General features: G+C 50.3%; 8 protein-coding genes across 8 annotated transcripts; 1 reads left to right on the plus strand and 7 right to left on the minus strand.

Annotated features, from left to right (window-relative positions):
- Nucleotides 1-25: 25 nt before the first annotated feature.
- Nucleotides 26-586, minus strand: EI97DRAFT_459190 (uncharacterized protein; the record flags this gene model as incomplete). The annotated part of the gene is made up of 1 exon (XM_033800981.1): nucleotides 26-586. One exon carries the CDS (start codon nucleotides 584-586, stop codon nucleotides 26-28), a length of 561 nt encoding a protein of 186 aa, XP_033653272.1.
- Nucleotides 587-801: 215 nt separating this feature from the next.
- Nucleotides 802-2067, minus strand: EI97DRAFT_70707 (uncharacterized protein). Its single transcript, XM_033803018.1, has 3 exons — nucleotides 1226-2067; nucleotides 1122-1174; nucleotides 802-1061 (listed from the first exon to the last, which is right to left on the minus strand). The coding sequence occupies exons 1-3, from the start codon at nucleotides 1894-1896 to the stop codon at nucleotides 1018-1020; spliced, it is 768 nt and encodes a 255-aa protein (XP_033653273.1). The 5' UTR covers nucleotides 1897-2067; the 3' UTR covers nucleotides 802-1017.
- A 476-nt stretch (nucleotides 2068-2543) lies between these two features.
- On the minus strand, nucleotides 2544-4143 carry EI97DRAFT_459192 (hydroxymethylglutaryl-CoA synthase; the record flags this gene model as incomplete). The annotated part of the gene is made up of 4 exons (XM_033800982.1): nucleotides 2544-2702; nucleotides 2772-3853; nucleotides 3929-4031; nucleotides 4087-4143. The coding sequence occupies 4 exons, from the start codon at nucleotides 4141-4143 to the stop codon at nucleotides 2544-2546; spliced, it is 1401 nt and encodes a 466-aa protein (XP_033653274.1).
- Nucleotides 4144-11406: 7263 nt separating this feature from the next.
- EI97DRAFT_434143 (alcohol dehydrogenase) lies at nucleotides 11407-13376 on the minus strand. Its single transcript, XM_033798549.1, has 6 exons — nucleotides 13171-13376; nucleotides 13080-13094; nucleotides 12721-12835; nucleotides 12505-12640; nucleotides 11809-12455; nucleotides 11407-11756 (listed from the first exon to the last, which is right to left on the minus strand). Exons 1-6 carry the CDS (start codon nucleotides 13192-13194, stop codon nucleotides 11536-11538), a joined length of 1158 nt encoding a protein of 385 aa, XP_033653275.1. The 5' UTR covers nucleotides 13195-13376; the 3' UTR covers nucleotides 11407-11535.
- Nucleotides 13377-13610: 234 nt separating this feature from the next.
- On the minus strand, nucleotides 13611-15212 carry EI97DRAFT_400083 (uncharacterized protein). The gene is made up of 2 exons (XM_033796429.1): nucleotides 14545-15212; nucleotides 13611-14494 (listed from the first exon to the last, which is right to left on the minus strand). Exons 1-2 carry the CDS (start codon nucleotides 14944-14946, stop codon nucleotides 13892-13894), a joined length of 1005 nt encoding a protein of 334 aa, XP_033653276.1. The 5' UTR covers nucleotides 14947-15212; the 3' UTR covers nucleotides 13611-13891.
- Nucleotides 15213-15376: 164 nt separating this feature from the next.
- On the minus strand, nucleotides 15377-16694 carry EI97DRAFT_420197 (SET domain-containing protein; the record flags this gene model as incomplete). The annotated part of the gene is made up of 2 exons (XM_033797022.1): nucleotides 15377-15785; nucleotides 15838-16694. 2 exons carry the CDS (start codon nucleotides 16692-16694, stop codon nucleotides 15587-15589), a joined length of 1056 nt encoding a protein of 351 aa, XP_033653277.1. The 3' UTR covers nucleotides 15377-15586.
- A 3396-nt stretch (nucleotides 16695-20090) lies between these two features.
- EI97DRAFT_70931 (uncharacterized protein) lies at nucleotides 20091-21399 on the minus strand. The gene is made up of 2 exons (XM_033803019.1): nucleotides 21150-21399; nucleotides 20091-21089 (listed from the first exon to the last, which is right to left on the minus strand). Exons 1-2 carry the CDS (start codon nucleotides 21271-21273, stop codon nucleotides 20194-20196), a joined length of 1020 nt encoding a protein of 339 aa, XP_033653278.1. The 5' UTR covers nucleotides 21274-21399; the 3' UTR covers nucleotides 20091-20193.
- A 1338-nt stretch (nucleotides 21400-22737) lies between these two features.
- On the plus strand, nucleotides 22738-24720 carry EI97DRAFT_434147 (amidase signature enzyme). Its single transcript, XM_033798550.1, has 2 exons — nucleotides 22738-22945; nucleotides 23105-24720. Exon 2 carries the CDS (start codon nucleotides 23126-23128, stop codon nucleotides 24707-24709), a length of 1584 nt encoding a protein of 527 aa, XP_033653279.1. The 5' UTR covers nucleotides 22738-22945; nucleotides 23105-23125; the 3' UTR covers nucleotides 24710-24720.
- The last annotated feature ends 24 nt before the right edge of the window (nucleotides 24721-24744 follow it).

The following is a 24744-nucleotide window of genomic DNA, read 5'->3' on the forward strand; positions in this document are numbered from 1 at the left end:
GACCGTAGCAATAACTACCCGCACGTCACATCGTAAGACTCAATCCGTGGCCTCTAAGCGCGGTCTCCGGTCGGCTCCTCCTCTTCTCACCCTCAAAGCTCTCGTCGCCGAACCCAAAGTCGAAAGTAGTGACTGCACTTTGGCTACACATGTCCACATCAGTCCAAGCATCATCGTCGTCGTCATTTCCGTATTCGGTACGCTTCTCAGTGCTTGCAGGTGGTTCCCCGTGACGCCGAAGTGTACCGCCGCTTTCATTCGATGTTCGTCCTGGCGTGGTGGAGTAGACGGAACTCCCGCCAAGCGAGAGTTGTGACTCGCGCAGACTGTAATGTCCGGGTGTTGATGCTGTAGAGGGTGATTTCGCTTTCGGCGGGACGCGAGGGGCGCGCGACACCGGACGTGATGGAATCGAGTTGGGCGCCAGCGTGAGGTTGTAGAGTTCGATGTTGTCCAGAGTGCGTTGCGCACGCGGGTTGCCTTTCTGCAGATGACGACTGTAGAGAGAGTAGCCGACGTAGGTGATGATGGTTCCAATCATTATTGTCGAGACAACCAGGATTGCGGCGAGCGAACCTGGATACATGTTCGTAACTGTCAATACCGCCAGAGATGAGATTCAGGTCGCTCGTGACAGGACGTTTGGGGAACCGAAGTGAGTGAAGTGATAGTCATAGGTCGCGCTCTCTGGAGAACGCGAAGAAGTGACGCGATGAGGCCCAGAACAAACAGTAGGATCGGGTTCAACGCGTCCTTATTTTCCCTTGGAAGGTTATGGGCATACTAGGCCATCGACAATCGTAACCAACGGACTCAGTCTGTGCCGTGTGGGGGATATCAGGGCCTTTTCTGGAGCCCGTCTTTCACCGGCGACTACCGCTTCGCACGCATTACCGCACTTCATAGATCGTGGTCTCGTTCCTAGGCAAGGTGTACGACCAAAACCAACATCTATTAGTGCCCTATATAACATGAATAGCTGAGTCGGGCTCCCAGCTGCACGCCCATGCTTACATCTTAGAGTGTCGTCACCTCCAGGTTTTTCACCGAGTAAGTCGTGTCTATCGCGGTCAGTATTCCTATCCCATTTGACTCGTCTCACAGAAGCAAGGCCCACGTACTAGTTGTCGGTCCCGGTTTACCGCTCGAACCCTCCATTTGCAGGTTGATTATCCTGCCTTTGGTCAGCAAAACCTCTCCGACAACTCCGCCAATGTCCACCTACAGATAGAACGGCTTCCCCGTATAATCCTTCCCCACATGTGTTGCCTGCAACGCCCCATCCATCCAGAACTTCACCTGCGTATCCTTCCCATTCACATCCCGCAGCTCACACGTGATATCGTGGAACTGGCTCGGATTATTGTATGCCACATCCTTCCAAGACAACACACTGCTCGTGTTGAAGGTATTGAAGCTAATCTTGCCACTGCCCTTCCACTCCGCCATATCGATCTCAGGTGGCCAGCCGTTGACGGCAGTGAGCCAGAAAGCGGGCCATGTCCCCTTTGTGGCTGTGGCCTGGAAAGATCCTGAAAACACGAGTCCGCCTCCTTTGGGAACATTGAAATGCTGCTTTGCTCCTACGGCGCCGGAGAGGTAGTTGATGGGTATCTGCTTCCCGCCGTGGGTTGCAGGAGGCTGACCTTTGACGGGCTGAGCAGTGATTTTGAGGGTACCCGGAGGGGAGATTGCAACGTGCTCTTTATCCATGCGGGCGCCGCCATTGTGGGTGTTACCTCCCCATGGGTAGTTGTATGTGAAGTATTGCTCGAGGGAGGTTGTGCTGTCGAAAACGCTTTTCGGAATCAGGACGGTGGCTCTCTTTGGAAGAGCAGAGGCTAGCGTGAGCGGTAGGAGAAGCGCTGTTACCGATATCTGAACCATGTTGAGCATCAACCGTTAGCTCTCCTTCGAGGTACCCTACATGCAAGATTGGGGCAGCGAGAATACTTATTCGTATCAAGAGACTGCTATGTCCCGGCCAAGGACATCGTCTGAGATTGATTCTCATCTGGAGGCAGTCTTCGGTTGGTGGGATTCCTGCATGTCCACTCAATTGTTCGGCGTTATTGGTAAGATGTTCACGCATAGTTCCGAATATACAGCATATGGGGAACCTGGTCTGAATCCCTGCCGGGTTCACCAATAGCGTGAACGTGCTCGCTTTAAGGTCGATGTGCTCATATTGTGGATCTGCCGACATTGGCGCACAGAATATATATTCCGCGTACCTTATTAGGCACATATGCTGTTAGGGATAAGAAAGTGAAGGTCCTCCTCAAACTGTCCCGTGTCAGCTAAGCGTTCTCGTGCTGTGGGTTCCCATGCAACTTACATGCACCTCCTTAGATGTTTGAGTCTTCTGAATTGTCCCTTGCCAGTTGCCTCATGGGTCCTATCATATTGAGTTACCGCATCTTGCGCAAGATTCACACCGGCATCCCCTACTGTGTCGATATCTAGAGTACGCGTGACGCAGAGGATTCAGTGGTGCAAGATTACCAGCACTGGACATTTCTATCTCTATCGATAACTCTATTCTAATGGATCCCATTGGTTTCCGCTCCCTTGATCTTGTAAGTGCGCCTGTACTGTTCATCGACATGTTCCAGGTAGTACACTCCATCACCAATACGGGCGACATCTCCGCGGGGTGTGAAATTTTTCTTGCCGTATGCTTCTGCCCTTAGCTTGTATGCCTGCGACCGATGTTAACTTTGGGTTCTCCAATAAAGCAAGGAAGGGGAGTTCCTCTCGGGCCTGCTTACCTCCTCGTACTCAGCAGGTGAAGCGACATGGCGTTCATCGAGCCGTGCCATGAGGTTCACCTGCTTGATGATCTCCGTAACGTCGCCGACAACACGCAACGTGAACAATGTGCTGGAAATACCGCTGCCATAGCTAAACATGCCAATGGTTTTGCCCTGAAGACGGTCGGAGCCAACATTGCTGATCACACTGAGAAGAGAGCAGTACAAGCTGGCTGTGTACATGTTTCCACATCGGCTCGGTGCGATGATACACGGCTCGATACGACTCGTGAACTGAGTCTTGCTCAATTGTACAAAGAATTTCTCGAGTTCCTTGGAGCGCAGGGATTCCTCGCGCGACATAGTGTGAAACTCCTGCGGAACCGAAGCGAATGTCGGATGAGATTTGGACTCGAGAAAATCATTGTAGAGCAGACGACCGTACGACTTGCTCACCAGCTTGCAGTTTGGGGTGTGGAAGGCCATGGAATCAAATATCTCGACGAATGTGCTGCGGTCCCGACTGAGAACGTCGTGGGCCTCCGGAAATCTGTCTGGTTGGTTGGCAATGCGTGCAGCATTTTTCCGTAGGTCCGAGTAGCAACCGTCAAGGGCAGAGAGGTAACAAGCAACAGACAGGTGGCCATCCAGGGTCGGGTATTCAGAATTAAAATCTGGCTTGTAGAAGTCGTAGGAGTGCGTCATATATGTCCCTCGCAAACCCGGAACGGACACTATGGGAGCATCAGGTCCTACGAGCATCGCTACGCATCCTGCACCTCCTGTAGGCCTGGCGGGTCCCGGTGCATACAGTGCAATGTCCGATGCAACAACAATGGCCTCCCTCCCGTCCCACGAACGAGACTCCACCCAGTTTATCGCGTTGAGAAGCGCATTTGTGCCTCCGTAGCAGGCATTGACGGTGTCGGCACCCTCCAGGCTGTGGTTACCAGGGAAAAGTTGGGTCAGGACTGTTTTCACAGATTTTGCCTTATCAAAGGGAGATTCGGTGCCGACTTCCAGTCTTCCGATGGACTGCGGGTCGATCGAATACTTGCGGAGGAGCGACGAGACCGCGGTCAGAGCAAGCGAACACACATCTGTTTGGTAACCAAGTTAGTCTATGTCAACCCCCGGAGAGAACCTGTGGTTGTCGAGCAGAGAAGCCACAATACCTTCCCGATCAGTACAAAAGTTCATGGACTTCAGTCCCAGACCGATGGTGTATTTCCCCGCTGAGACCCCTTCGTGCGCTTCGAACTGAGCTTGGTCGAGCGTCTGCGGATGTCCTGTTCAGCCAGCGAAGAGAATCGTAGTGAAGCAATGTACTCACCTGGCCGGGAACGTATATTTCCAGCGCCTTGATACCGACATTCTTAGGATACTCCATGACTGCAGGATGCTTTCGGTACAAGTTCGTGGAGGTGTTGTGGGAATCAGATTCGCTTGCAGCCCCGGGGCTGTACTGCGCCGCATCTGGGAGGGAGATTCTCCCAATTGAGATTTACTCAATTGGGCAAGCGCCGGTTTGTGAGGTGCATCATGTATGGTGAAATTGTGTTGGACCGCCAGTAGATGCCAAGGCGGTGTGTTGCGAATTGCATTGCATACCCTAGGTACAAGTGTAGGATCAGCGAGTCAGGTCCCATAGCGATTCGGCTATTTTCCTTATAGAAGTTACAGTTTCTTACATATGAGGTTATTTTTCCTTAGCTTACTTGTCGTTCGAAAACTAACCCCCTAACTGGTTAAAGAAATGATATGAAAAAGCCCTATTTTACCCTTAGGAAATGCTCTTTCTCCCCCGGTCGTTTCACCCCAAAAGCCTGAGCACTTTTAGTCATGTATGCATAATCCCCCGTTATTATCAACTCGCCGTACGGAGTACAGAAAGAGCATTCAAAGGCGCCTTCTTCTTTAAGCAAGTCCGACGGCGTGAGCTTCGGTTTCTTGGAAAGCCTACGCGGCAAATCGAAGAGGGTGACGTCTCCTGTGCCCCTTTAATGTCTTTGCCACGGTTAATGTTTAGACTTCGGTGTCAACGTTGTTAATTTGTACTAACGACCTTCATTACTGCGACTAACTTTCCCCTACGGCTTAGAAAGCAATCGACATATGCCTTATGTTCGGCCAAAGCAATGCAAGCCATGCCGATCCATTTACATCACTGAGGCGAGCGCTCGGGCAAGCACAGCAAGACATGCACAGGAAGAAGACAGCTTTTGAGATAAGCACATTGTTAAGATAGTGTGAGAAGATAGGGGAGGGGATTTTGGAAAGACGAAGTAGAGAGGCTCACTGTTTATATATATGCTTGAGACATGCACGGCTTGGCCGCCTCTGTTGTTTTGTTGCCATGCTGATTATCACCACTGCTAGATCTCAATTTTATATGGCATGTTTCACTTCTGCTTCACCGTTGCGTTTCTATATTTTTAAGCATTACAAGAGATGCGCGTACAAAACCTACTCACATGTTACAAACAGAAAATTTATAATAGGGTAAAACAAGCTATGAACAACAGTGTACTCCTTTTTAGACCCTACAATGTAGCGACTCAGGAAGAAGTTTCAGAGTGCATGGCGAGGAAGGATCTCTAATAACGTCTTCTCGGGGGCTTATGAGAGCACTGGCCGCAACATTCGCGTGCAATCAGAAACGGCGGTCCTCACTATTATCATTTGAAAAATGGCCAAAATCATTGCTTCATCACGGCCGGATATCACGCAAATATCACTTTGTAATGGCTCACAAACCCTGATACTTCGACTAAAGAGCGACAGGCAGGCTTCGTAGATCCATCCATTCTCCTTTAATTCCTGAGTTCAGGAACACTGCAAGTGCCGTTGGGAATGTACTAATGACGATTATTACTACTACGGTCATTGCTCTTCAAAGTCTAGCCAATAATTAACATGCTTCTATGTCAAGATTCAGAACGACAGGAACGGCCATTGACATCCAGGTTGCCGTATTAGAGAAAGGAAAGACAAGCAAGCCCCATAGGATGGACTCTGCGTTGTTTTAAGGAAAAGAAGTACTTAGTGCGGGTGCGTGAAGAGAAAGGCGCTCGCGGGGGTAGAGAGAGGATTTCATACTTGAGCCGTCCACATACAACAGTTCTAGCTAACTGGCTCTAGGTACATAGCGTGTCACGACACTGTTTTTGCTCTGTCTGGCGATGATGTCGATCTCCACCATTATGTTTCCTTTTTTTCGCAACTGTTTCAAAATCTATATGGTTCCCTTCATGTTCACTATGTTCGGTTAACCTAGAAATCTCAGAAAGTTCGAGAACGGCGGACACATGGCGAACAAAGACTCAAGTTTTAGCGAAAACGACAAACACCGGACATAGTCACGTCGGCGGCGAAGTTTGAGGAGATTATCAACCGCAGTAGCTGTGTAGGAGAGGAAGAGCAATTAGCAGGAGTGAGGAGGGACTTATATACTTTCCCTGCTCCTTCAAGTAGCAGACTGAAGGCTCGTTCTCGACAGCGCTGGCTTTTTGGAAGACAACGGCGACGCTGCTGATCACCACTACTACTAATTCGCCTGCATTGATTGCAACAAGTCTGTTTCAAAGGTGGCTTGTCATCCTACTACACAGACACGCTACAACAACATCTTCACCCTGTGTGTATCTTTTGGAAAGGAAAAAACACGGCAGCCCATGGGTTTCCCTAACCGCACGTTTTAGAAAATCTAATCAAGCGTTATTGAAGCAGCAAAGTAGAAGGAAGCAAAAGGGGAAAAAGTGTAGGGTTTATATACTTCCCCTCCGCACGGCACCTCAGAAGCTGCTCGTTCGCTTGGGGAACATGTTGGGAATCTGGAAATTAGCAATAATGCTGCTCATCATCATCACGCACCCTCAGGGACACTAGGGCCTATGTTCCAACAAAATAAGTTCTATGTCTAAGGGTCTACAGTAGAACGACACGCTATAGACGCATCCGCCTAATTTTTACAAGAGAGCGAAACGACCGGAGCCGACATTGCCTGTCTTCTTGTTAGATTTTCAAGTACAGTAAATACGCTTGGGCATTTAGAAGTCTAGAAAACGGAAAGGAAAACAAGTTACAGGAGGAGAGAAGATCGTTTATATACCCCTCAACCGTCCCATCTGCGCTTTCAAAGACCTGGTCGCTCACCTTCATGTGACAATCTCAGCATATCACGGAACTAACCTCATGATTATCATCATCATCTGCACTGCCGCCGCCGCCGCTGCCGCTCTTCAAAAATCTACATTCAACTAACTAATATTCCTACTTAGCCGGGTACAACAAAGGAGACACAGCCATCAATGCTTTGCTGATCTGATTTTGGAGAAAGAAAGACAAGTATCCAGGTATCCACTTGCTTGCACTCGTTTTACAAAACCCTTGTACCAGGTTTTGCAGGAAGAGGAAGAGGAGGAAGAATAACGAAGAGCTTGAGAGTAGGGTTTATATATGCTTACCTCTCGCTGCCCTAGCTCTTCGCAAATGAAAATTGAGTCGGGTGTCACGGATGTCGCAGCTGCAATGAAATTCTCTTTACTATCATCACTAGGAATATTAAATCCATGTCCTCTACCATCATGTTCGTGTTGGAAACGCGGGCACAGTTCAATTATGTTCCCCAAGAGAAGTGTCCGCTGGAACTGCTCGTGAGCACACAGAATTCAAGCCACAAAAGCAAGCAAGGAAGAACATGAACATGTCTTGGGCATCTTTTGTTTTGGATAAGAAAGCTAAATTGAAGTAGAGGTTGGCCGAAGGAGAGTGAGTAAACAATAGCGTTTCTATATACTTCCCCTATTCTCCGTCCCTTAAAGCGACCCTTGGGAGTCCATTCGCTCAACCTTATGCCACTGTCTGATAATAAACCTTCTCAGCATTAATAATGCCTGAGTCCATACTACATATGTCCCAACCGCCAACATCAGCAGCGTGCAAGCTCAAGCCGAAGAAAACATGCGTTGGAAGCCGCGCAAAGTCATCGAATACATTTTATCTCACAAGGACCGCAGAGAACATGTCCTGAGGCCGCAGCTTGTTTGGAAATAGAGAACTGTAAGAACACAGTGAGGAGAAGGAGGAAGAGAGAGGAAAGGAGGAAGAGAGAAGAAAGGAGGAAAAGACGAAGCCTTATATTCTGCCCGCTCCTCCGTCCGCATCTCATCCTCTCTACTTTCAAATTCTCAGCCAAGGAAGTCATGTTAAGCGCTGCGGACCAGTGTTAACGATGAGCACCATCACCACCATCACCATCATCACCACCATCATTCCCACCCTCACCCTCAGCACAAGACCAAAATCTCAAGCCCCCCGAATAAGACCGTCAGACCCATAAACCAACCAAATTCCCACGCACGCACAGAAAACAAAACAATCGACGAACACATACGAAAGGCCGTTCCTGTTTTTGAGAACACTCGGAGAAACAGGACGCCAGCCACATACTCCTGGATGGTTATCTTTTTTGATGTTGAAACAAGTCCGCGCACAAAGGCGTGCAAGTCAAAGAAAGACGTAAGAAGCGGAGGTGAGGGGATTTAATACTAGTTACCTCACCCCAATCACGTGCATCTCATCAAACCAGCCGTTGCCTAGTTAATGGGGCCCTTCAAATCCTCAAGAGGCCTGCAAACGCAATTTGATAAACAGCACACATGGGCACACCCGGTGAATGTTTTGAAGAAAAGACAGAAGACGCCCAGCGCATGACGCGTGAGGTTCGTACTTTTCAGTTTGATAAGGCCACGCACAGAAGGGAAGGGTGCAAGAGAAAAAGGGACGCAGGACGGGGAAGGGAGGGGGTTTATATACCTGTCCCGTCGCCTTCATCACGCGAGCTCTGCCTCGTGTCGCTGAACTGGCGACTGAATTTGAATCCCTCATTATCACCACCACCACCACCATCACCGACACCCAATCCCCTTCCACAGCCCTTCCATCCCCCATCCTCCTACCCTCACTCAAAAACCCCAACACATCACCGCAGCCTGAGCGAACAACACCGACAAGGCACATGAGAGTGAGGACGAAATTGGATCTTTTGAGGGGGAAACGAGGACGGCACCATTATTGTACTATCCAATGCTTTTAAGAGATCGTGGGAGTTTGGTAATTTAGAAGAGAGCATAAAAGGGAGTTGAGGAGGTTTATATACCTGCACCTCTACTTGATGATTTGGTTGCAGACACCCTGAGGCATGGGGAACAGCACTCTGTGCACTCCCACTCATATGCCAGTGCACATATAAGCTTTATTACCATAATCCACAACATCACCATCACCATCAAACCCTTCCATCCCCCTCCCAACACACCACCACAACCCAACCGTATGCAACAAGAAAGACAAACCCAAAAGCGTAGGATACTAAGTGTTTAGTGAAAGCGCGACAACACCATCCGAACTCCCCCATGCGCTCGGATCCTTGTCTTTTTTCAAAGGGTGCTTGATTTTGAGGTAGAGTGCAGAAGAAACGAAGAGTAGGGAAGGTGAGGGGATTTATATACTTCTCTCCCTCAACTCGTGCCTGGGCCCGGTTGGGTCGGTCGGTCGGGGTCGGGAGGCATGTGCAAGACCACATTCCTCACATGCGCCTGCAACATTTACATTTGAACTTGGGCAGTTATCCATCACTGACCCCCGTCGGAGTCACCATCACCACCACCATCAATCCCCCTATATCCCCCTTCTCCTCCCCCTCCTCCTACGTCCTACCAGAAACCCAACACATCAACGCAGTTTGATCGCAATCCAACACAACGAAAGTCATTCGTGACACCTTTTATGTGTTTTTGGAAAAAGGAAACACGACACCACGATGAGTAGATAGGTGTTAGGATGTAGGGAGAAGGGGCGGTTTATATACTGCTCTACCCTCACACTGTACCCGTGACTACGTCGGTTGGTGGGTGGGTGTGGGTAAGGGTAGAGGCACGTGCAAGACTGCCGTACTCACTTGCGCCTTCAATCTTTGAATCCGCGCAGTTGTCCATCAGTGATACTACTCATCATCACCACCACCATCACCACCACCATCACCACCACCATCCCTCCAAACCCATACAATTCCCCATCCCCCTAGAAACATTCAAAACAGAAACGACGACACACACACACCCATGATCAGCTTTTCGTACTCTCTGTTTTAAACAAGCAACGAAGCCCAAGACATGCATCGGGTTTTCTTCATTTTCGATGCCCTTCCTCTTTCCGTTGACGAGTGTGGGAACATTGGAAGGAGAGGAGAAGATTGTCCCGTGAAATGAAATTCTTTTAGATACAAACGATAACCCGCACACATCATCATCTCTTCGTACTCCCTTTATTAAACAAGCAACGAAGCCCAAGACATGCTTTGGATTTATCTTTGTTTTGGATGCCGTCCTTCTTTTCGTGGAGGAGTGTAGGAAGAAGTACAGTAGGAAGGATAACTACGAACAAAACCGAGCCTTATACACCCCTCCCCTTTCCCTCTCCCCCGAAAAGAGAGTTTCAGCGACCATGTACTAAGCCTACTAGCAGTTGTTTATCTAATGCATTGCGTTAGGTTAACAACTTACCTTAGCTCCATCGAGAGATAGTTTTGATTTCAAATCCTCCTAGGCTAGATGTGAATTTCGAATCATGGCAACCCTAAGGAGAGCGCACGAAAGCCCTTGCTATTCCTAATTCCTACTCTACTACATTTACTTCTACACGGTTTTCGTTTTTAGAAGAAATCACAGTTACAACCATCATCATCATCGCCATCACCACCACCCTAACCAGCACCACCACCACCGCTATCACCTCAGGCGCCATCCTTCCAAACCCAGGTGATCCCCCGTAGAAACTGACGACGCACACGCATCATCATTCTCTTGTACTCTTTTTCTCAAACGCGCAACTCAGCCTAAAACATATTCGGACATCTAACCACTTTTCCATGCCTGCCCCCTTTCGCAAAACACAGTGACTGGGAGAGGAAAGAACGGCCGAGGACATAATTTTCCAATTTGATGCATTTCAGGCGTCCTTTTTTTTTTTTTTTTTTTCTTATTTGAAAAGTGGTGTGGAAAGAAAAAGGAGGATAAGCAGGAGGAAGGGTTTTATATACCCCCTCAGCCTCCCAATGTCCTTCTTTGAATTCATCGAGAAGAAAAATTAGCTAGCATGGGCTACTATCAAGCCCACCCGCTTATCTGATGGCCCGTGTTGACAACTGACCTCAGCTCCATTGATGCATAATTTCGAACTCAAATTCTCAAATATGAATTTGGAATCACCGCAACAGCGCACGATAGCCCTCATCCTTCCCACTCCGCACTCCACCACATGCACTCCCGCACGGTTTTCGTTTTGGCAGATCACAATTATCACCATCATCACCATCACCACCACCACCACTGCGATAAAAAACCGAGCAAACAATCACTCATGTCCAAGCACAAAACCAGTGGATACATCCATGCATCGAATCCAAATCGCGAAAACCGAAGCAAACATAAGGCCTTTCCGAAGTCAGTTTTGGAGACAGTTTCCAACGGTACCATAGGCAGTAGAAAGGGACCTGAGGAGTGGAAGAAGGGGGTTTATATACCCATTTTGCCTCCACTCGTCTCGTACAGCAGTGCCTCAACTTCACCTCAAGAGAGTCGTCACATTTGCGTATCATCATCCTCATCATCATCGCACTTCATGTCGCCTAAAGATCTCAATATACACTCTCATCTATCTCCATCCATGCATCTCCACTTTTCTTAACTAGACGCCTTACTCCATCCCCATGCCTCACCCCCTAAACCTCCCTCATATTCACCACGCACCGAATACAATCCCCAGCCTTCATATCCGCAAACGCCTGATTGATCCCCGACAACGGCTGCCTATGCGTAATGAACTCATCCACCTTGAGCTTGCCATCCAGATAATCCTGGACCAGGCCCGGGAGCTGGGTGCGGCCCTTGACGCCTCCGAAAGCGCAGCCCTTCCATACGCGGCCGGTGACGAGCTGGAATGCTGGTGGAGAGTTAGTAAATGGCAAGGTAGAGAAATGGAGAAGAGGACTCACGTCTAGTACTGATCTCCTGACCCGCGGCCGCAACCCCAATGATGATACTCTCTCCCCACCCCTTATGACACGCCTCCAGAGCACTCCTCATGACATGCACATTGCCCGTGCAATCAAATGTATAATCACACCCGCCATCCGTCATCTCAATCAGCTTCTCCTGGATACTCTGGTTCCCGAGCTTGGTAGGATTGATGAAATCCGTGGTACCGAACTTCTTTGCCCACGCTTCCTTGCTGTCGTTCACGTCCACGGCGATGATCTTGCCGGCGCCGTTCTTGACGGCTCCCTGGATGACGCTGAGGCCGACGCAGCCGGCGCCGAAGACGGCCACGTTGGAGCCCTTTTCGATGCCGCCCTTACCGGCGGTGATGACGGCGGCGCCGTAGCCGGTGGTGATGCCGCAGCCGAGCAGACAAGTGCGGTCCATGGGAGCTTCGGGGGTTATAGCGACGACGGAGATGTCGGCTACGACGGTGTACTGGGAGAAGGTCGAGGTGCCCATGAAGTGCAGCAGGTCCTTGCCCTTGCACTTGAAGCGTGAGGTTCCGTCCGGCATGACGCCCTTGCCCTGTGTGGCGCGGATCTTGCCGCAGAGGTTGGTCTTGCCGGACTTGCAGAACTTGCATTCGCGGCATTCGGGGGTGCTGTTGTTGTTAGATGTTGGAGGGCATGATGGGCGTTCCGACGGCGTACTATAGCGCAACGACATGGTCTCCGGGCTTCACGCTGGTGACGCCCTCACCGACTGATTCGACGATACCAGCGCCCTCGTGGCCGAGAACGATGGGGAAGGCGCCTTCGGGGTCCTTGCCGGAGAGAGTGTATGCATCTGTGAGTGTCAGTTCCGTTTGATATTGCACTAATCCACTTTTGAGGGCCATAGAGTTGTAGAACGATTTCAGGACGTACCGGTATGGCAGACACCAGTATAGTAGATCTGAATGCGCACTTCATGGGCCTTGGGCGGCGCAACCTCGATATCCTCAATCGTGAGGTCCTTTCCTGCTTCCCAGGCAACGGCGGCCTACAACGGATATCAGTGTCCTGTCAATCATTCTCTAGCCTGTTCTTGTATCCACTCCGCCAGTATTGAGCCCAATTGACCGTCTCAGCTGTCGTCCGGTATATGTATAGCTGCGGATCCATAGCCCCCCAGGCAAGCTTGTCATGCGGTGCTGGAGGATAGGTCGAGAGCGCTCAAAGTGACGAAGAGCAGAGAGGGACAAGTTGAAGCTCGCAGAAGCTCAGAGGAGTCGTTCATAACGCACCTTGCAGGTAATTGTCTATTATCAGTCAGCCTGCTTCCCAAATCGACATCCACGCAAAACCGCGTCTCCTAACAGCAAAACATTGACGTACCTTTCCAACCGTATCAGCAGACATTCTCAATTCCTCTCTGTGAAACCTCTACCACTACAGTAGAACCGTGAGTCCTCGGGAAAGGGAGAGCAATCGAAGTCAGAGTCAAAAGCACAAGAATGAAGTGAGAGGAGTAAAGGAGTAGGCAGGAGGAGAAAGCTTTCTGAGGAGCCAAACGAAAACCCGACGGGATCTATCTGCTTCGGCACTTGTCCCTCCTCCTGTATTTGGCTGTTGCAATTGCCGCGCCTGTTCCCCATGTGGGGTTGTACGCCATGACGACGCTACCCGCCGTGAACCCCTGCACCGCCGACCCCTCACCCCTCACTAGGTATGGCGGGGTTAAATCGGTGCCGCTGTGCTACAATAATAGGGGCGGGTTCGCTGAATATTCGCCACGAGGTCGCTTTAAGCTCGGTTTTAAGATTGAGTGGAATAAGAGGTATACAGTTATGGTGAAGCACGGCTTTGCAGGATTGACGCCTTCCTGCTGTTGTGGACTGGTCTTGGCATCTACAAGGAAATCTAGGGTTTACCGTATTGGGAACATCTATATGGCCGAAGGACAGCAGCGTCAGAAGCATTTGCTAATAGGTCGCAACCGTATGATAGTACCCGAGTAAACATGCGATGTGTGCCTATGCTAACAATTGATCTCCAGAGAATCCGTGCCAATATACCAATGATACCACCGGCAGGTGATGTGCCTCCCCCATTACCCTCAAGCAGCTCCCTCCTCAACCACCTTCTTCTCCTTCTCCTTCTCCCCAAACTTCTCCTTCGCCCCCTTGCTCAGACTCCTTAACCTCCCCCAACTACTACTCCTCTTCCTCCCACCCTCCTCCTTCACCCCATGACTCCAGCTCTTCCTCAGTGGCGCCTTGACCACCTCCAACCCCAGCACCTGCCTCAATTCCTCCACCTCGGTATGATCCCTCGTATTCCGCATCCGATGCGCCCACACCGGTTTCCCATGTTCGAACAAGAATTCCCCGCCAGCTTGCTTGAAGTCTCCACCCTTCAGGGCCTTGTTGCCCGTTTTCAGGCCCTGCACGACGCTCTGGACGGACGAGACGAAGAGGTTGGTGTGGATGTAGTCCGGCTTCTTGCCCAGCTCATATGTCCGTGTCATGCCCAGGATATCGTACAGCTTCCGTGTGGGCTCCGCGTATATCGGGAAGGGGCATTTCGTCGTCTCTGCGTACATGTCGATGAGCTCGGGGCGGCCGCAGCCGATGACGGTTATGAAGGCGGGGGTTGGGAGAGCGAGGAGCGATTCGGGCGTTATGGAGGAAGAGAGGGTGCGTAAGTATTCCTGGCAGTTCTGCTCTTGTCAGTACGTCGACAGCTTCGAGGGAGAGACAGTGGACTCACCCCGCAGAAGAAATGCCTGACGAAGATGATGAGCTGTCGCGGCGCAACGCCTTCTCCGGAATACAGATCCTTGAATGGGCGCGACTGGCCCTTGGAATCTAGAATGAGCAAGTTTTCGACTCGCTTGAGGTCCTTCTCCGTGGGCAGGTCGTCGTTGACCTCGGAATGGCTGCCGAAATCGCTATCTTCCTCATCCTTCTCCAGCACCGGTGTGGTGCTGCTGGGAGAAAATGGTGGTTCTGCCGCCTCCGTAGAAGCCATCGATAACCGTGGCTCGTCTCCTGACTGTGATGATGGACGGAACGCTGTTGATTCTTCGGAGGTGGTGGGCGCTTGCGGTACGGGGGCTGGAGATGATGTTGGAGGCTTTGGCTCCGAAGGCGTAGAGTCCGTACGAGCCATTGTCGTAGGTGTGCAATACTGTTGATACTGTGAATATCAGCGATTCACTGGGTCAGTGGAGAGCGGAAACCCAGTTGCCTGAGTCTGGTTTGAGTGTTAGTGAGCAAGCGCAGTGAATTCAGGAAGCAGCATCTGGACTCTGCATGCAGCTCCGCCCAGGTACGCGCGAAGGAAACATGATGAGCGGCAAGGCCAGCCAGCAGGTGGCACTGCACCTGGGCAGGTTTCAGCAGACCCGGATCTTGCAGGTCCCAGCGACGACGTCACGACGCTGACAGACTGTGCGACTGGGACTTGTGCTTCAGCACAGTTTCAGAGCGCGCTAAAGTGTAAGCGCTGGGGTTCCCAATCAGGTATAGCGCTATTTGTCAGTACCACCTGCGCCCTTCAACCTCACTCGTACTATCCAATTTTGTTGGGAGAACCATGATGAATCATCTCTGCTTTATTGTCTGCCGCTAGATAGGACATGCCCAGAGGATTATGATTACACTTCAAGAGAGAGCCTTACCCATATCCCACGATGACCCGTCCGCGCCCGTCGCCCAGATATGTCTCCCTCCTCGCTCTTCTTCCCACATGGGTTTGCACACAGAATACGCATGCAAATCCCCACCCACATCGCTTATCCGCCCCCTCATCAAGATTTATTCCCAGCCTGTGCAGCCTCCTGCTCTGCCATCTTCCGTTTGATCCGCTGAACAACCCCTTGATACTTTGGGATATCCGGGTAATCAGGACCTTGAGTTTCGAGCTTGATGCGGAGAGCTTTCAGCGCACTGCGCTTTGCGAGGAGCAAATCGCCCTTCTTCTCGCAAACGATTGCGATGTCCAGGTAGCTATGGGCCAGTTAGCATACGCAAGTGTCGTCAGTGAGCGTGCGGCACGTACGTGTTGGCAAGCCGAACTGTGTAGTCCCCTTCCTCGAGGAGCAACGTCGCGTACTCCAATAGCTTCTCGATGAAGCCCGGCTGGCTAACCCCGAATCCGATGTATTCGCCGCGAGTAAGTCGAAACTCCTGCTCCAGCTCCATGAGCCTATACCTTCTAGTCTCGGACTTGCCCGCGAAGGATTGAGGATCGTCACCGACACAGGCCGGGCAGTCGCAAATGAAGCCGTAGTGCTTGAGCTCCCATCGGCGAGTCGCTTTATCATGCGTGATGTCGCAGTATGACAGGGTAATCTGCTCGTCCTTCTTTATATCCCTGATCGCGTGGATCGTCTCCTTCCGAATCGCTGGGTTCCAGGAGAAGCAGGCGTTTGGGTTGCAGCTGTGGTTGAAGCGAGCGGCGTTCGGGAAGACAGCGGCGCCTCCGTCCATCTCCATGCAGTTCGTCTGGAAGATGCTAATCAGTGTCGGTTCCTTCCCAGTGCGAGCCTTGTGCTGTTCCTCGATGCGGCATCGCTCCCTCCCTTCCACCGTTGGGTGGATATGCTTCGGCCAGTTCTTTGGATCCTGCCCATGGGCTGAGTGGAGAGTGAAGTACAGGGCCTGGTCTTTGGGAGACAGTTTGGCAAACTCTTCCTTAATATCAGTCTCAAAGTACTCGGCGATAGGGACTACGAGAAGAGGATCATCGGCCAAGATGCGGGTTCCGCGCTTGATGTTCTTGATGGCGAAACAACCGTAGCCCTTGCCTGGCACTGGGCGAATTTCGTAGAATGGGTTCTCCGGCGCCTTCGGAGTCTCTTCCTTTAGTATCTTCACTTCGCTGCTGGTAACGCCTTCGGTTACCGGCCTAGTCATGCTGAGTGCACCAAGTCGCTCGCTCAAGCTCGTGGGAATGTCTTCCTCAGGTTGGCTGTTCATGGTGTTTCCGCACAAACGCCAATTCTCGGGTGAATTGGGAGGTACTGTAGGCCGCAGTAAAGGGGTAGGGAAGTGGTGTTGCCGAATGAAGTCGGGTGGGTGGAATCGAATCTGGCATCCGTCGGAGGGACTGGCAATTCCGCTATCTACACCGTTTTCAGGACTGTTTGCTGGGGGCGAGAGAATCACCGGTGAGTGGAACGGCGTCTCCGGAGGACTGTGGGTACCCGCCGTGGGGGTATTAGTCGGTGTAGCTGGTACTGGAGGTGAGTCTACCAAGGGGTTATCGGTGCCGGGGACAGAGCTGCCATAAGACACGTGCGACAGCGAACGCACGCGGGGATGACGTGCCAGGCGCACGTTATAGTCGCTGAGTACTGTAGACGCCATGATGTGATGCTGTGTTTGCCCGTTTGCCCTGCAGTGAGCCGTGCGCGAGATGCGGTGAACAAAAAGCCTGATGCCGCGAGAGAATGAGGACAGAAGACGGATGATGATTCTAGAAAGGCAGTAGGACGGTGTAATATCTCTTTCCTGATTCGCCGCACCTTCTCGCAAACAACAGCTTCCAACGGTCCAATTTAGGAAAGCACGGTGAACATGGACGCTGGCAGCAACTGCGGCAATGATGCCTTATTCCGATTGAGGAACATGATTTTTTCAATCCTCCTAGTCCTTGAAAAAGAGCAGCCGCACCGGGCTCAAGGTACTATAGCAGGTAAAGACGAGGTTGTTCAGTCCAACAAGCCTTTTGCCGATTGTCTCGCGCGCAATGCAAGGAAAACGTACTCTAAATATGTACAAGATCGAACAACGCCTCTAATTAAAGAGGTGCCGGTCTAATCAAAAGCCAAAAGGGTGGGTCACAGCCGTCATCGATGGTGACTTTTTGACCATCAAAGCTTCGGTCTTGTGAATAGACGGATACTTCCAGTGATCCCCAGCTCAGAATCTCAACCGAGTCTCGGCTCACTCCAAAATCTGCGGATCCCGGAAGAGATCTAGCTTCACTCCATACTCACCATCACTCTCACCGTTAGTTGGCCCTCGCTCAAGAAAAGGAAAATATAATCTCTCTGCAAGTTGGAGCGACCACGGAACCTCGGGCAGAGTCTCGAGATTGCAACTAAGACAGTAGCGTTTTTTAATACCCTATAGCCACAGTAAGCACCCATACACTGCTATGCAGCCAGCCACTCTAGCGCTTGTTATTTGAATCTGGATATTGTCACATGAGCTGTCCGGACGCTGCCTGACCTCACGGAAACCCTGCGGTTGCAGCGCGTGCATAGGCTTTCTCTACACCTCCGCCTTTCCCTGGAAGTTCTCAAATAGGAAGACGCGCGTGGAATGGCATTCTGGCTTGTGAAAATGCAAGCGGCGAGTTGGTAAGTGCCTTGCAGACGCAACAGACAGTGACCTTGCATGGAGCAATCCTAATCATGAGCACCAGCACCATTGAAGTGATTTACATGTTATTATCGTGCTTCAACTTTTAAACATCTCTGTATATATGCATCCAAGCTCGCAATAAGAATCACGTGCTCTAGAGTTTCTACATATATAAGCAGAACTCCTTCCGGCCTCTAGTATACACATCTGGTACACGCATCTCCCATTGAAAAGAGGCGCATGGTGGGGAACCATGTTCCTGAATTAGAAAAAAAAGAGAGTGAAGAATGTCATGGTCTTTGTTTTTGCCAGACCCGACCGTCCTACTTTCTTGAACCGTGTAAGAAGATTGCAAGTATGAAAGATAAGTCGATCACGGTTACCAGCTGCATCATCACATTACAATCACTACCCTCTGCATGCCGCAAGTTGAACAGTTTAGTGTGCAGATAGAACGGGTCTTTACATGTTTCGAAAACAGTATATTTGTAACATGTCGAATGAAACGTGTTACCCAAGTAAACTACCTTATGTGTTCCTCAGATTATACATTTTCCTCTCCATAATATTTTCTAACATAACTTAAGCGGGTATCATGGTTCTGACTCCTTAATTCTAAGAGGTGAAGCGATGAGAAGAGTATGTTAGAGTATGTTAGATAGGAAGCTGAGATGCCGATCGACGACTAGTGACGATTGCCACATGAGTATTATTACCACTACCACCCTAGGGTACCATTGCCTATTTATCTTAAGGTCCTGCTATGTGTCAAGCTCGAATATCTGGCTTTCCGGCTCTCAAATTACTGTTCCCACGAACTATGTTTCCTCACATTACGGGCATATAAAGCCCCCTCCTTTCCCCTCTCCTACTACACACATGTAGTCTTTCTTATCTTTTCCTAAACGCCACACCAACAACTGATGTGTTCTAGTCCTCAAACTTCCTAAACTCCGTCTAGATGTTTGTTGTTGTCAGGGGCAATCTAGATCGCTGTGGCGGTTTGAAAGGCCCAGGAAGCCTTCGGCGGGGTGTTTCAGTTATCGTTATTATCATCCATACTATCACCATATTGGTTTCAAGTACCAAGAAAAGAGAAGACTGGTCTATGCCTATGATGTTATAGAAGCGAGTCGTACAAATCATGCGTCTTGCTATTTAGGGAATATAAACCCTTCCTTGTCTTTTTTGTCCATACACTCGTACTCCCTTGTTATTGTTTCTAAAACAGACGGCATATAACACATGCCCCCAGTCGTTGATTTGGCGAAAACGATGAACGAAAACCCACGGATGAGGCTCCTGTGTCGCGAAGACTGACCCTCACTGCGCCCGTAACAATGTGAGGAATTTTCGACACCGTTACAAGGTCAGTTATAATCACCCCCATATCGCCATCGCTAATGTAAACTCCTGTTTTGTATCTAGTGACTGCCTTGAATTTAAGGTTGCTATCAGGCAGTTCACAACATTGGCACGTGATGGATGTTCGAGGCTTCCAGGTATATAAACCCCAATTCTTCCTTTTCTTCCGATACGCACTTGTGATTGTTTCACCTTTGCTTTTGTTCAAAAAATGATCTCAGACGCCTCATGATAAGATGGATGTGGAGAGGAGTTGCGAACATCCGACCGCTTCTTGGCAATTCAAATAGCACCATCGTGATGATCTTCATATGCTTGCCAAGAGTGATGTGATTCATAACCGTCACTTATCAACCCATGATCATTCAGCTTCAAGATATGGAAGACCTTTCTCAGCGCCTAGGAAATCTTATGAACCAACTAATTTAAGAGAATGTGGTATCTACATCGCAGCAATAAACATTTCATCGTAAAGGAGCGTAACAGCTCTAGTAACCAGCCCAAAGCCAGAAAAGCAAAAAACCAATCCAGTACGCCCTGCGAAACTGTCACTTAGCACTTCCAATCCGGTGCCTCGTCAATTTTATAAACGGACTCCAACCATCATCATGATCCTAGCCCCTCCACTGCTTTCTGTTTTCTTGCGGGACCGGTAGGTTCGACTTGGAGGGAAGCACGCCTATTTGCGAGCAGAAGCCGGGATCCAGCGCCTGAGTCTCTGAGTGAGCCCAACCTCTTCTTCCTCGTCGTCATCGGTCACGAGGGCGCCATCGGCAGTCTGCTTGGCGGAGCGATTGTTGTTGTTCGGGTTGGCGACGGCGTTAGCGTTACCGTTGCGATTACCGTTGGTAGCTGCATTGGTGGGAGAGTTGCCCGTATTGACAGTATTGGCGGCGTTGCCAGCGTTAAGATTTCCCGCGTTTGCGACAGCGTTCCCGTTCCCGGCGTTGGCAGCGTTTCCGTTGTTCTCAATATTCCCAGCGTTTGCAGCATTTCCAGCGTTTGCAGCATTCCCAGCATTTGCAGCATTCCCAGCATTTGCAGCATTCCCAGCATTTGCAGCATTTCCGGTGTTGTTTGCGGGAGCGGCCATCTGCACCGGGACGCATCCGCCGAACGGCCCAGCACGAGCGGGATTCTGGCAGCGAACCATGCAGACATTCTGCTGTCCAGCAACTGTGCCAGTGCACTGCATATCAGCAGGAATGGCAGCCGTCAAAGGCAAATCCTGGGTATTCGTCTCTCGGTTGCGGCCCCTCGCGCTCCCTTCAATATTGGTAGTAACTTGTATTGGGACCCAGTTGGTGCCAGTTCCAGTAGCGTCGATCATGCAAGTGTAGGGACCAGCGCCGTCGGCGTTGACTTGGTGGACGGTCATCTGGATGGACCCTCCCGGCGAGACCTGCGGGAGAGTATTGCCATTCTGGGCCATGACTTGCTGGGTGCCAGCTTCGATGTCGTTATCGCCTCCTGCAAGCGTCTCACCGCAGGAATCAGCGGCATTGCCTCGGAAACGCGTAGCATCTTGTTGGAAAGGGTTGCGCCTCGTGCCATCGCGGGGAGTGTTGGGGTCAACTGAGACTTGTCAATAATGTGTTCTTATGAGCAGTGAACAGAAGAAATGGTCAGACTCACCGCCGATGGCCGAGCCAGCACCACCCTGATCACCTGTTGCGGCAATGATAGCGCTGTGGCCTGCCACAAGCGAGGAAGTAGCCAGAAGGCCAAAAGAGAGGATGGAAGGCTGAAAGAAATGCATGTTGCCAAGGGAAAAAAAGTTGAAAGTGATTAAAGCTGAGGGTATATAGAAGGTAGAACAGAAGACCTGCTTGGATGCGAACGCTGGTTGTTGAGAGCTGAATTGATGAAGTCGACTTCGACGAGAATACTGCTCCTACTTATACAAGTATTGGTTGACAAATCGTCGTCAAGACGAGGTCCGATGAGGTTGTTCTCGTTCGGAGTCCTCGTTTCCGGTGTGAAGTTGTTCTTCACGAAATGTATGGCCAAGCCTATTCGGCCAGAAACACCAGGTTTCTCATGTTTGGCCTACGTTTTATGTCGCTGTGGCTGGGACCATCCCATGTGTAAACATGGTTTGAGTTACACATCCCATTGCATATCGGAGGAGCTGCTCCTCCGACGAATCGCTCTGCGAGGTCTCCAGCTCCCAGCAAAGCTGTTCTCATGAACAAAGCAGAACCATTTGGCAGAGCTTGACGTTGGTTCTTTCTGCTTCGGGGAAGTTTATGTGGATACTGTCGTGCAATGGACAACCTGAAGATATTTCCCCCCACCATGTCAGCGCCTACAATCGTCTCTCTGCTGATAAGCGATGTAGGACTCGAACGGTCTATTGTTAGTTCAGTATATGTGAAACTGTGGCGGAGAGGGGAAACTTCATAGTAATGATTTGAGATATACTATTTTGAGCGACCGCTCGTCCCAGAACAGAGAACTGAGCTGCTTGAAACATGTGGGGAGCTGCGTGTGGCTTGAAATTCTTCCTCAAACGAGGCTCACAGAACCAAGTAGGTTAGAATGATTCGAATCTCCAAAACAGCTTTTTGGAATTCTGGTCATGTTTGGTGTCGCACAAGAGTTTCACCGTGGCGAGACCTCCCAAAGTAGATGGAGTAAACTTCCGGTGCGAACTGCTTCCGGTGTGATAGATGCAGGTGCTTTCCCAAAACTATGACTTGAGTGAGTGACGGATCGAAGTTGCAATGATACGCTGAAATGGGCTGAAGAAGGGCCTTCTGGTGTACGGTTGAGGTTTTCGGCATTGAGCTTCCCCGGTTGACACTGTTGGTCCAAGCGTTCGACTCAGATCATGTGCTATTCGATACATTGTTGACACCGTCTATGCACAGGAGAGAAATAAAGACTAATATGTTACATCAGAAAAGAACCTCATTTTCAAATATCATAGCACTAGATAGATTCCTTTAGCATCTCGTAAGAACGGAGGAATAGCAGCTACGGGTTTTCCACGTGATCTTTGTGCACAGCATGTTCAACTCCATACATTCCCCACACGCCAACAAGGAGATTGATAACAACGATGTTTTCATTGAACCGGCGGCGTGCCTAGTTCTGCGGAGAGCGTGGGGGGGGCAAGTTCCCGCACATCTTTCCGCTTGGCCTCGAACTTGGTAAGATACATATTTAGGATTCCAAAAGCTGCGCTTAACCTCTTAGGTGAATGTGCCATTCCGAACCTCGGCAGTTCCATATGTCACTTTCTCAACAGGCTGCAAAATTCCAAATCACCAAAAATTGGTTCTTATCGGATAAACAGCTGTCTCTTACCGGCTTCGTGTATGTCATTGTGTTCACGAGCGTCTCGCTAGAGTCGGCATCTTACATGTGCAATCCCAATGGTAGCGGAGTTAGGGTAGTGTCAACTGAAGCTGAGTGCCGTGGGCAGGGTGAGTTGAAGAACAAGTCGCACCGGAATCCATATACATAAAGCACGATTTCCATATCATCCTTTTAAGTCCTACTTCATGGGTTGGACTCTTTCGAGAAACCAAGGAAAAATGCGAATGTCATCATGTGTCACGAACTTCTTGCTAACATGCGCCCAGCTCGTCATTGCCTGCAAGACAATGCCCTTCGATGCCCGGGAAGCAACTATCGACTCAGTCCATCATGCCGTTTTTTCTGGTCTATCAACCTGTCGAGAAATCGTCTCTGCCTTCATCGCCCGGATTGAGACCCTCAACAAGAACACCAATGCGGTCATAACGCTAAATCCTCGAGCACTGGACTATGCAGACTCTCTGGATGAAAGACTCGCTGCTGGTAATGCCAGTGGCTCTCTGTTCTGTGTCCCAGTTCTTCTGAAAGACAACTATGACACCGAGGAAATGCCAACAACTGGGGGAAGTTTGCGGCTAGCAGATCTTCATCCTACGAAAGATGCACCGAGCGTCACTGCCTTGAAGCAGGCCGGTGCGGTCATCTTGGGTAAAACCAACATGCATGAACTTGCCCTTGAGGGTCTAGGGGCTTCTTCACTAGGTGGACAGACCATCAACCCGTACGACCATACCCGCACTGCAGGAGGAAGCTCTTCGGGGACCGGTGCTGCTATTGGCGCTTCGTTCGCCGTCCTCGGAACTGGAACGGATACGGTGAATTCCCTGAGGAGTCCAGCCAGTGCCAACTCCCTCTTCAGTATCCGACCCAGTCGAGGTCTGATTACCACGGCTGGTATAATACCAGTCTCGTATACACAAGATACCGTTGGACCCATCGCTCGTTCAGTTAGAGATGTGGCAGTGGCATTGACCGTTATGGCGTCAACGGGGTACGATCCAACATATAATTTCTCAGCTATTGTACCAGCCTCAGTGAGTAACATCGACTATGCAGCCGCGCTGACCACTGGAGCACTTAAAGGTCTTCGATTGGGCGTTCTCAAAGGATTCTTTAACTTCACCGACGCGCCGAAGGTCGCCCCGGTCAACGAGGCGATGAATGCCATGATGCAGAAGCTGGAAAGCGCCGGTGCTGTTCTAATTCCTATCAATGAGACCCTCTACGATGCCGCTGTGATCGGTGCTCAGCTCGACGTACAGCGTTTTGAGATCCGTGAGCTGATGGATCAATACCTTCAAGATACCTCTCGAAAAGGTATTTACCCCAAGTCGTTCAATGAGTTCTACTCCAAGGACACAAAAGACTTCCTCGTCATTCCCGCACAGTACGAATACGTAAACACGGCCCTTGTTTCTTCCACCAGCAATGCACGCTACATAGCAAGACAGAATGGCATTCGAAACCTTACTCTTGCCCTCGCATCCACTTTCGCCGGCAGCAAGCTCGACGCCATCATCTATCCCGAGCAGAAAAACCTCGTCGTCAAACTCGGATCGCCCTCTCAAGCAGGCCGTAATGGCATTCTCGCCGCATTGACCGGCTCGCCCGTCGTGACCGTTCCAGTCGGATTCTCAGAACCAACTGAAGATGCACCTGTGGGTGTACCTATTGGCATGGAGATTCTGGGGCTGCCATGGAGTGAGGAGAAGCTTCTGAAGATCGCATATCAGATTGAACAGTTGACGCATATTAGGAAGTCGCCGCAGTGGGCGCTGGAGGACGTGGAAGTGAAGGATTATAAGCAGATGCCGGTTGTGAGGCCGGATAATACGAATATCCCCAAGGCATATCCGCTGGGCACGTTGTAAGTATACAAGGGAAGAGGAATCACATAACGAAAAAT

Source organism: Westerdykella ornata (genome assembly GCF_010094085.1).
Source record: "Westerdykella ornata strain CBS 379.55 unplaced genomic scaffold EI97scaffold_13, whole genome shotgun sequence".
Classification (NCBI taxonomy): Eukaryota; Fungi; Ascomycota; class Dothideomycetes; order Pleosporales; family Sporormiaceae; genus Westerdykella; species Westerdykella ornata.